The following is a 12,014-nucleotide window of genomic DNA, read 5'->3' on the forward strand; positions in this document are numbered from 1 at the left end:
CGTCCTAGTATCGCGTGATTTGAAAGGATCCACTTCCTGTACGAGCTTTCCAGTCGATTGTCGCGTGGTTTACACAAATGTGCGCGTCTGCGAGCCAGAGGTGAACATGGCAGAAGTCTCGGAGAGGACGCTGCTAGTCGCCGTCGTGGTTTCTTTCGCTGTGGGCTTCTTGTCGGGCTGGCAGGCGAACAGAATGAGGAGAAAGTTTCTGGACTGGAGGAAGAAGCGGCTGCAAGATAAACTGTCGGAGACGCAGAAAAAGCTGGACTTGGCTTGAATGGTAACCTCAGATGTGATAAGATTGGGGGGTGGGGGGGGGGGGGGGGTGTAGTTTGGGGGCCTGTGATGTTTTTGGGCACGCGTAAATCTTACGTTCTGGTCCACAACTGGACACCTGTAAGGTTTATATTCTGGAACGGGTCTCTTCGGTGTTGGGACAGTTCGTCTTTCAATTCATTCGTTTTGATCATTTAATTCGCTCCTGTCTTCATTTGCACGTGTCTGATCATTGGTTCCTTCTATAGAGACCTACAGGTTTGGAGTGGTCCGCTGGATCCTGGATGTCCTACGTGTCTTGTCACCGTGGGGAAGAACGGATGTCCCACTTTGTGTGCGTCACGTACTGCCACACCTTGCATACCAAGACTGGAACTCCCTATTTTAATGAGCTCTGTTAAAAAAACAAAACAAAACAAAACAAAAAAAAAAACTTGATCAACACCAAATGAAGAGCAGCTTCTCTTCCACCTACAGAAACTAATATGGACGAATTTGGAGGATCACTCTTCTGTCTTCAGTGTGTGTCTCTGGTTAATAAATAAGTTCTTGGGTTTTTCCACGTTTCTTTTCTCAATACTGAGAAAACACCAATCTGCTCACCCCTCCCTCCCCAATACAGTCAAAAATATGTGTAAATATATTCTCCTTTTATGGACACCATCGAAAGTCCTGTCGTTATTTGCTGTTCATCTTTCATTTATTTGCCATTAAGTAAAACCTAATTGTGTGACTGCCCCCTCCAAGTTATACACTTGATTGTGCACATGCTCTGTCCTTAATTAGGTATCTAACACCCAGAGCCATAAAGACTAGTGGTTGTAGTGTGACATTTTGGACGACATACTATATATATCCTAAACTCCTGAATTTTCTTTGTAATATTGCAATACACGCAAGCTGTTACTTTTACACATTAAAGGGCACTCGCATAATGATACTGCCAGTGTTTAAAATGGGATCCTCAGAGTCAATGATTCACTAAAATAAAATATCTAATATTTTTGTTAAATTTGAGTGAGCTGGTGTGTGTTTATTTCAGTATTAGAAACTCAATTTAATTGCTCCAGACTTTTAATGTTTTGTTTTGAGTGATTCTGCCATCTGCTGGATGAAAAGGGGAATCACACCTCAAGACACCAGACGTGTGTAGACTGCAGTTATTGCTGTTATGGGGAGTGCACTAACAGGATTAGTAGCCTATCGTGTTTTTGAATTTGTTTTAGTAAAATGAAAACCTGTCATATCTGTCAATGGAAGATGATTAAAGAGAGGGAACATTTTTAAATAGGCATGTTTTGTGTTATTTATTTGATATTTGGAAAAGGGGACATTTAATTACACGCAACAAAATTATCAAGGGCGATTATAAAAAGTAACATCATGGTCCTTTATGTAACAATAGCAAAGATGCAGGGGTCCATGTGATTTGGCAAGAGCATACTACTAACACCTTAATATAATAAATAGCCTACCTGAATCATCAGCAATAAAAAACACCTCAAAGCACTTGTCCAAACAAAAAAATACATATTATTTGGATGATGAGGTTTCCATAAATTTAATGTAAGGCATAATGGGATGTTTTTCTTTCATATCGTGAAGACTTATTGCGCACACAAAGCATGTCTCATTCCAGTCATGGTAACACAAGCTCCAGTCTGGTGAACGTTAGTGCCCCCGGAAGTGCATCATCATCCCAATAAAAGAAAATGTTATGCAGATTTAATGTTTTGTGTTGTTTTTGTTTACAGTTGTAAATGCACAGTAATACCACTGATGTTCAATCATGTTAACTTTTATTTGCCCTAAATGTGTTCCAGGCTTGTCTATAGGTGGTGCTGGTGCTCTTTAATACTTTATGCACACAAAACAAGTTTTTGCCTACAGCATTCAAGTCACTGGCTTTGAAATTAGATCTTGTGGGCAGAAGTCTCTTTTTCCATCATCACCAGTCTAGCAGGCCAATTACGATGTCTCAACAAGCTTGTGACAAGACCTTAAAAAGTCCTTTTTTTTCTTTTTTTTTTCCTGTGGCGCTCCATAAATGGTTTGATGAGAAAGAAGATTTAGAAGGTTTTCAAGGGGGAGCGGGAGAGGTTAAGCTGACAGATGCATATATTTGTAAAGTCTTAACTGCACTTCAACTCACCCAAAACCAGAGAATCTGAATGTGGTGATTTAGTCACATGTTATAGCTAGAATTTTCAGAAAACAGAAACACCCCAATCCTTCATTATCTTTTTGAGCTCAAAAACTACATAAATATGTTCATTTCTCAGGAAATAAAAACACCAAAAAAACATCAATGGTAACTTCTAAGGGTGTTTGTAATTACCTTAATTACTTTAACTAACACTCTGCACTCACAGTTGCATTTGGGTCATATTCTATTAAGTTAATGGGAAGGCGTTGCATTAAGTTAGGAAAATGTCTCATTAGAGCGCTGTATGACTGCTGGTGTATTGAACACACAGATGCCATGTGAACTTTCTTTTGACTTCTATTAGGCCTGAACGCAGAAAACGTTTCTGCTATCTTCTGACGCGAGGTTCAGGACACGCTACAAAAACATAAATAAATTGAGCAAATAAGAAATGTGTCATCAAAAAAACAACCTCATAATATAAACAGATGAAATACTCATTTGATTACTGCTACATTATGTAATCTAGTCGTATAATTCTCGGATTATCATTACAAAAAAAAACCATTCTTAAGCATTTTTCAGTCTCATTGACTTTCTCTTTAAATTCACTTGAATGGCATAGCCTAGTTTTTAAGAATAGAAAAAAAAAAAAAAAAAAGATTGGATGACAGCTTAACAGGAATTAAAAAAATGTGAGAGTGTGTTGACAAATGGAGGATAAAATGAATGTCATGGGAGGAGAAGTGTGTAGCTGTTTGTGCTTTGGATGGTATTCTACAGAGGGTGTTATTGTCCCTCAATGCTGTGGCTAAATTGTGATGAATAGCTTTTTGGAGAGCAGCGTGCGCGCATGCATGTGTGTAGACGTCGACTGTCTAGCCCTTGTTTATTTTGTAACAAGCTGAAGCGGGATTGTGTGCAACAGCAGTGCTGGTGCGTATAGCTGTGAAGTATTTTCAAAGGCGACGAGAGTGTTTAGTGACAAGAGGAGATAAATTGCAAGAGTGGCAAAAAAAAGACGGAGAAGGAACGAGAGAGAGTGAGAAAGAGTTCACATTGACTCCTATGATTGATCTGGTTTTCCTAATTGGCACGTAGACCTTAGAGCCTATGTCCTTCCTCTATATTGAGTGTGCTCAGTGAGTGTCATGTTTAATAAGCTTCTTGATAGGTTTTCTGGTTGTGTGATTGTGCCCTCTGGCTATTGGGTGACTGCAAAACAAGGAGAGGAGAGGAGGGGAGGGGAGGGAAGGGGAGAGGAGAGGAGAGGAGGGGAGAGGAGAGGAGAGGAGAGGAGAGGAGAGGAGAGGAGAGGAGAGGAGAGGAGAGGAGAGGAAAGGAGCTTTTTTAAAAAAAAAAAAAAAAATAGAAAAAAACCAAAAGTCTACAGCAATGCAAGTGGCTTTGTGTGTTGTACTTGTGCCACGTTTGTCTTGTGAGGGAAGGAAGGTATTGATTAAAGGCCCTGTTCACAACTAGAATTAGCATGTGTCTTGAGTGGTTTAATGACAACTTACAGACAAAATGTGATAATTAACAGTTTTGAGCCTCAAGAGTTGGCCGTGAGTCACTGTAGCATCCGGTCTGCCCTCCCTCCAACCAGAGAGGAAGAACAATGAACATATTTGAACCTCTTGTTAGAAATTACTAGAAAAGACTAAACTCATTCAAAACTCCAAGAGCCATACTGAAGGTAGACTGGACGCCACAGTGACTCACTATTGTCTCTTAATGCACAAAGTGGCATTGTAAGACGAGACTTACATCTTACATATTGCACCTTTTTAATGCCTAATGTATTCATGCCAACATGCTCACAGTTTTAGCATTTAGCTCTTTCATTTGGCTTGATTGCTAAGATTTGCTAATTCACACTAAACACAAAGTACAGCTGAAGATGTATACAAATTAAAATAGTAGGGATGATACACTTTGGGCCTGATTTACTAAGATCTCAAATGAAGGGTACTAAATTGTGTGTTTTTGTGTGAAATTAAGAAATATAAAAATGACAAGAACAAAACGTTATATAGGAGATTATCAGCAAGGAAATCTATGCCTCGGGGGAAATAACAAAAAGGTGGAAAAAAACCGGCTTAATAATAAAACGTCGGCAATAAAACAGGAGGGACGGTAAGATGCCTCCAACAAACACTGAGCAGCAGGTCCAGCTCTTTCTGTGACGGGCAGGTGAATTAGTCTCACTCAGTTCCTCCCGAGTGCTCGGCGACCTTTTGTACCTGTGACTTCTGCCGGACACATTCAGGACCTGAGACAGCACACCTGAATAATGGCACTCGGTGGGATATCCAGCAGCGATACGCTGGAATGACCCAGAGGCAGGAAATTGCTGGTATTACGTGGCTCCTCCTGATTGTTGGCTGTAAATCACCATTCAGTTCATTTCATAACTCCAAAATGTTTAACCGGCTGGATATTTGGATATTGGATTTTTTTTTTGATGTGAAGTTTGCACGTGATTTTACACACGCGAACCTTTAGTAAATCAGGCCCTTTTTTTTTTTTTTTTGACTGACATTACACGGACAGATGCTCCATAATCTATAGACATACATAGAGCTTGTTAGGAAATCACCAAATTTGTGTTACAATTAAACTCCGAGGGAGTTATAAATGCCTGGACCAAATTTCATGGCAATCCATCTGATATAGGCCTACTTAAGTCAGGACCTAAGTGGTGCACCAAAAACTGGCTGATCAACATTGCCATCCATACCACAAGCATGGCCAAAAATATTGTGACTACTCCATGCACTAACAACATGAACTAAGAAACAACAGACATTTAGACTTTGTCATAATAATAATAGGAAAAGCACTGGTGTCGAGAAAAACATAAAGAGCGTTGAAAGTAAAGCAGCTAATTAGAATTCAGACATTATTAATTTGACTATTTAAATCACATACAGCTTTCCTACTGTCGCATGCTAAAATGTCTTCTATAGAAAAATAGCAATATAAAACATTCAGCGAAAGATATCGATCCTTGCTCAGAAGAAATGCTTTAAATTATTTGTGTGAAATGTTCCTTTCTGTGAATCATTATGGACCTACACAGGAAAAGGTTGAGCGTTGCATTTAGGTGTAAATACGCGGAAAAACAGACCTCTTTCTAATACTTTTCAAGCTCATAAAAACATCAATGTTGCATGAGTACACACAAACATGGACTAACACCTGAGCTTCCAGGCTTTCCAGAGCTTCAATCCAATACACCTCACACACCAGTGCGTGTTTACGTGTTTATGGATGACTAGGACCATGTCTCAGATAAATAAAGGCTATGGATTGGAGTAACATGCTCCAAAGATTTCCATTTAAATTGTGATGCGATTATGTCTCACTTTATTTGATCAAGGCTTATTTTGTAACATCATTTTCCGGAAGCCTTTTATGTAAAGGGAGAGAGCAGCAACGCCTCCATCCTGTCAGAATTTACTGTTCGCAGGGACATTTCATGAACAGCATATCCACAAATGTTTGACAAACAAGCGTTTTAGCCTTAAAAAGTGATCATCGCTAATATAGTTAATCATGGCAGACCACAAATAGAAACGTGTTTTTGTCTTTTTTGTTCACGTTTTAAGTTTTTCTAGCCATTCTTCGTAGAGCTCAAAGCTCAAAGTAATATCTTTATAACTACAAAGATACATTTATAAATAATACATAACATTCATTTGTTCTATTTGTCCAAATACCCTTACATTTTACCGTACATATAATCGGAAGCAATTTGTAGTTCAGTGTCCTGCTAAATGAATGATACGGAGGCATGACAGGAGGAATCAACTTGTCCCATGCCCCAACAGTAATGTATTGCTGTATAAAACTGCCAAGTCTTTTGGGTTGCACGTTTAAAAAAAAAATCCAAATGATGTTTGTCCTTCGAGCACTTGTTTTGTCTTTTTAACTTGGCAACCCAAAAGTTGCTCTTAAAACTGTTATTGCTAATTTACATAACCAAAGGTCAATAAAAACAAAAGAAATACATGTCTAGTTAACAACAGGGCCATTAGTTGCACCTCAAATACAATTTATAAAGGTGTGTTCAGACCAAACAAGAATCAAAATTTTTGCATTGCAACATTTGCACGACTGCTTTGACTGCTTAACTGTTTGTGTTTATTTTCCACTGTACTGTAACAACTGTACTGACAATAAGTAACAAACTATCACCAACCCTGTGTGGAAGTGTGTCTGACTTGCTCGTGTGGCAGCTCAGCATCTGACCGAACTCAGAAATAACCATGAACGGTTTTTTTTCTCTTGTATCTGTATATAAACACATCTTTATGTCTTATCAGCGTTGTGAGTAAACTTGTGTCCGCTCACGTCTTTCAATTGACTTACTTGTGATCATGGCTAAGAAAGATTAACATTATTTAGAGTTGTGTTTCTGGCCACCGGATGACCAATATTTACTTTACTTTCCTTTTAGCTTTGTTTTGGTCTCTACCAGCTGATGAGGAAAATCTATGTTCTAAACTTTCAACTTTGTCTACCATTTGGTGCTGAAGAGATAGTATACAGTAAGTTTATCAGCTGCCTGCTATTTCTGATAATAAAGCTGGTGAGAGCAGAAGAAACAATTGAAGTTACGGGCTGTAAAACCAAAACAATTTGCTGAAAGACACACAGAAAATATATAATGTAAATGAGGGGATATGCAGAGTCTGGTGATGATTCTATGGATTTGTCACTACTGGTGTCACATACATGATGTAGTTTCCATAGTTAAACTAAAAACATTGATATGTGCAGCTTTAAATCACAAGATTTAAATCACAAGATTTAAAGCTGGTGTAAAGCTGGTGTATCCAACAGTTTGGTTATTATGATCAACAAATGATTCAGTTTGGTATCCTGCTGAGAGGATGATTCACACCTATCTGATTTTGCTCAGATGGGCTGAATATTTTGCTTTCCTCTCAACCTGCTGTTTTTAGTGTGTTCAGTGGTGCATAATGAAAAGAGTGCGGTGGTGGTGGCGGCCCTGCAGGGTTAGACCTTCATTTCCCACTACGAGTGCCCATACTAAATGGATGCACTCAAGATGCTCTGGATAAAAGCACCAAATGAATGACAGATGCGGCATTAAGCTATTGGTACAGGCTGTCCATCCCGCTAACATCCTCCCATCACTCTCTTTTATTTTAGTTTTAGTTCTAAGTACACTTGAACAATCTGGACACACTCCAGGGAGTGTTTGTTGTTTATGCTCTTCAGTTAAGGAAAAAACACCTTAAGAGCCACATGCTTTTACTGATCTTTGAAGACTTTAAAAGAAGATCTTCCACCACCCAAGAAGTATTTTACACGGTATATTTTTTTTAATTTCAATGTTTATAAACCATAAACCCACAGATATTGATTTTTTTATGAATATGTCTCCAAAAATGTGTGTTATGACTTGACAGTTGTTCTAGATGAAAAAGCACTGTTCTAAAAATGTTACTGTCTCCACAATGAACCAAAGTCAGCAGATGTCATTGACTTTGAATACCCAAAAAGACTAGTTCACAAAATTTCAATACAAGCTTAATCATTTTTCTGTCTGATAGCTTGGACCTAGTGCTATATTTCACTCACAAACAAGTTCATCTGTGAAAGCCATTCAACATTGCATCTTTACACTGGCAAAGCAGAGTAGATAGTAGAAAAACACATTGTTATTATTTGCTTTATTGCATAAGATATATGAACAAATGAAGAACACAAGGTTTCAAGGTTCACTTCATAAAGACCATGGTACGTAATATGAGCTGACAAGATGACCATTTTTTGAATCCATTTGCGGCCTATTTTTGAAAGCACAAAAACGGAACTGTACTCACAACAACAACTGCAAATGTGGTAAAAATGGTTGAAACAACAAATTGTAGTTTTACAGGACATCTTTTCCTGAAATATTTCCTGGCTGGTTGTAATAGTTCCCTTGAGCCTTCTTGTCACCTCCGGGGTGAAAAAACAACTTTAGAGACTGTCCTGTTTTCTTTAAGGAGTAACAAAACACTGAGCTTGGAGGCCGTATTTCACAGCACTCTCTGTTTCAAAAGCGTGTTGCACCACACACAAGGCAATGTCGGTACATTTCTACATCACTAAAACAGTTGGAGATCCATTTTTTAGTTGTTTTAAAAAAATAAATAAGATCAAGATAAAAGAAACCCTTGGTGAAAATGGACCCTCACAGCAGAACATGCATCAGTAAGATGAATGGAGTCTATCCCCATCCCAAGAACCTGAACTGAAAACAGGAGCAGCTCGGCAGCAAAACAGGACGCACGGCTTTTGCTGCTGAGCCGCTCCCTGTTTGAGCATTGTCAGGCCACCTTCTGTTTCCAATAAATTAATGGAACAGCCTGTAAAATTATGCCACAGTCCTTTTTGTAACTGCACATGCAGAGCTGATGTAAGGACAGGTTGACAACAGCAGGTACTGTCCTTATCTAAGCACAGCTGGCCAAAGACAGGAAAAAAAAAAAACAAAATCGAAGTGCGTCGTCCAGCTATGGTTTCTTTCACATTAATATAGTGTAATCTAAACCAACTGTCAGTCCCTATGGAGAATCCGTCACATTTTCTGTATTCAGTTTTCATCGTGTATCACATTACACATGTTTTCACATTGGGCAATTACTCATTTTTAAGAAAGTTGTATTTTGACACATGCAGTGACCTTGATGTTGTTACTGTTGGCCTGAAAAATTAACCTTGTAAAATGAGAAAGCGCATATCCAAGTTTGAAAGCTTGTGTTTGTGTGTTTCCCCGTCATGAACATGCCACAGTCACCCATACACAGTTTCAACAAGGGTAATATGCACCCATAAAGTCAGCTTTTCGGTGGAAACTGCTTATTCCATCTGATGGAGTGTATAATTCCTACACTGGAATAATAATGATAGCATTGTAATTCAGATGGATAGAGGAGAAATTAGATTCTGGGGCTTTTTGCATATTGTCATTATTGAGTTCTGCACCGTCCTCTTCGCGAAAGTGAAATGAATTGAGAGATGGGATGGGTTTACATGTCTAACTTGCTGAAGTCTCACCTTGCAGCAATTTGTGAGTCGAAAATGAATCTAAAGTGCATCTTAATTGTGTTCTGAAATGAAACAGTAACACACACACAAATCTATGTACACACACACACACACACACACAGACACAGACTCACCCTGTTGGTAGGCATCCTGAAAGTAAATGGTTGCAATCATATTAAACACCCCAGGAATTACAGTGAGAGCAAACAGCATTTCTATACAGCGTTTCTCATAATGCCACTTCACAGAGTTCCTTTCTTGTGCTCCGTTTTCTACAGAAAATAATTTATGTCTCTTGTTTTGCTTCGCACCCAAACAGCTAATCAAAGATCCAAATTCCCCTTTCCCTCCACCACTCACAACTGTCAAGTGTCTTTGAATGAACATCTTAGTGTCATCAAAGGCCCAAAAAGAGAAGGATTATTCTCTTTTTTACTTTTCTGCTTCCTTTCACTCGAGGCTGTGGGATAGCCTGTGGCGTAGGGTTAGCTAAAAGAGAATTTCCCAGTAATGGATCAATAAAGTATTGTGTTATGATTATTGCGACTTAAGGAAGCCTGCTGCCCTTTTTTATTATTTTTATTGGGGAAGAGGGACTGAGACCGAGCAGAAAATGTTCCTGTCGATATGTGATCTCAGCCTTATAGGGACAAAAAGGATTCTTGTAACACCATTCTTAAGCCACATAATTTAGAAGCTGTGGGCTACATATCACTGCAGCCCAAAACTTTATAACCTCAGAGTTGGGGATTTTTATTTATTAACTTCACATGAAGAATTCAGGTAAAGTTCCCTTGTATCAGAATTCACCAATGGCTTGAGATGAAAGTCTCTCAGACCCACTGGATAAACCCTGATGTGGATATACATATATATATTGACTTATGCAGTTAACTATTTATAACATTGGGTGTTGCTTGACAACATATTAACAATGTATTTCAGACAGAACCATATTTTGAGTCATAATTCTTAATGTAGCAACCCCCTTTTTGGCTAGATATTTTTTTCTTGCAGCTCTGTGATGCATTGGTAAACTTGCCAAGACGAATTAAGTGTTTTATACTCATGACAAAAGGTTTCTTGTGTTATATTTGAAGAGCGGTGCACAATGAACAAAATATATATATTTTTATAACAGAAGAATCCCTTTTTAGCTCATGAAAAGATGCAAGTTTAAATAGACAGTGATAAAAATAATATTATGTGGATAAAAATGATGGATTCAAGACTTTAAGGCTCTGCAAAGTTAGACCAGTGAGGTCAAAGGTCAGACACAGTTTTACTACTTGCACGTTTTTAATGGGGCATACATTTCCTTTCTAGTGGTCAGTAATACAGGAACAGCCGGTCATTTATTTTGACAAAAAATGGCAGTTAATGATAGCCAGCAACGACTCCCTGTCAATACGTACAATTGTAAGCATGCACACTTTATGTTTTGAGCTCACAGGTTCACTTCAGGCCTTTTATTTTCAGTCGCATCTCAGAGTGAAGAAAATCCAGAAGGTGGACCATTGAGTTAGATTATTTTCTCACAGATGCCTAATGTAATTCGCACCACCGCTTAAGTCCATCATCATGATGGTCCTGCTGCAAGTGAGATGTATTAGACCAGGCCGTTGTAAGCATTTTTACCACTGACAGGTGAAACACACTGTTTGACTTACTGCTGGTTTTCTCTGTGCCATGTCACACGGCTGTTCATTGTGCCCATAATTGAACTGCAACCTTCACTTTTTGTACTGCGGTCCAATTTTGGCCTGAACAAACAGATGTCTCCAATGTTCCTCCACTAAGGTCTGCCTCCCACATAACAAATGTCTCGGTGAGACGTTTCGTGTCTACTTCCATTCACTGTACACCTTTGGGATTACCGTTTTGTAAAAGATATAGCAAGTCTACAGAGCTAGCAATGCGTATGGCACCCCCACCACGTCTTTTTAAAAGTCTGTTAGATCATGCTACCATTCTGTATAATTGATTTACAGAATAAAAAAAGGATTCGCTATAGAGTATGTATCAACATATGAGTAAAAGGAACGATTGGTGCCAGTTTGCTGTAGGCAATCACAGATCAAAACATTGTTCACGTTGATTTATTCCAACAAAGAACAAAATTAGTTCCAGCACTTGTAAAAGTTGGAACAAAAAAGTCAATTAGGCATTTTCTTACAAGATTTTGTTTAGTTCATAACTATTCACTTAAGATATAGTCACCTCTGTTTGAAACTTAAGCCATTATGCTTAATTGACAGGTATTAAGTGTTCACTATTGTGATAGGTATCTGCAAACTCTTAACAATAAATGAATAAACAACTTCATTATAATTAGAAATCAAGCGTAAAAAAGCATGTGAACACACAAATCAATCAAAGAACATATGATGAGCTTGGGAGGTACAATATTACCTCCGCTCGCTGCTCATTTAATTCACTTATATTTACCCTCCAGATCTCATTGCCTTGTTTTGTTGCCACTTATTTTAGCCACTGTTTAGTTGGATCAGTGGTGCATAAAAAG

At 38.4% G+C, this 12,014-nt stretch overlaps 1 protein-coding gene across 1 annotated transcript; it reads left to right on the forward strand.

The window, feature by feature from the left end:
- The first annotated feature begins 42 nt into the window (after window positions 1–42).
- LOC138203470 (mitoregulin) lies at window positions 43–1,564 on the forward strand. The gene is made up of 2 exons (XM_069158353.1): window positions 43–280; window positions 525–1,564. Exon 1 carries the CDS (start codon window positions 107–109, stop codon window positions 275–277), a length of 171 nt encoding a protein of 56 aa, XP_069014454.1. The 5' UTR covers window positions 43–106; the 3' UTR covers window positions 278–280; window positions 525–1,564.
- Window positions 1,565–12,014: the final 10,450 nt, after the last annotated feature.

The sequence above is a fragment of the Embiotoca jacksoni genome, unplaced genomic scaffold (genome assembly GCF_022577435.1).
Source record: "Embiotoca jacksoni isolate LCO1_2020_lvr unplaced genomic scaffold, fEmbJac1.0.p SCAF_23, whole genome shotgun sequence".
Taxonomy (NCBI): domain Eukaryota; kingdom Metazoa; phylum Chordata; class Actinopteri; family Embiotocidae; genus Embiotoca; species Embiotoca jacksoni.

Excerpts from the sequence above, each read along its gene's own strand:
- LOC138203470 (XM_069158353.1), top strand. The coding sequence starts at position 107 with ATGGCAGAAGTCTCGGAGAGGACGCTGCTAGTCGCCGTCGTGGTTTCT.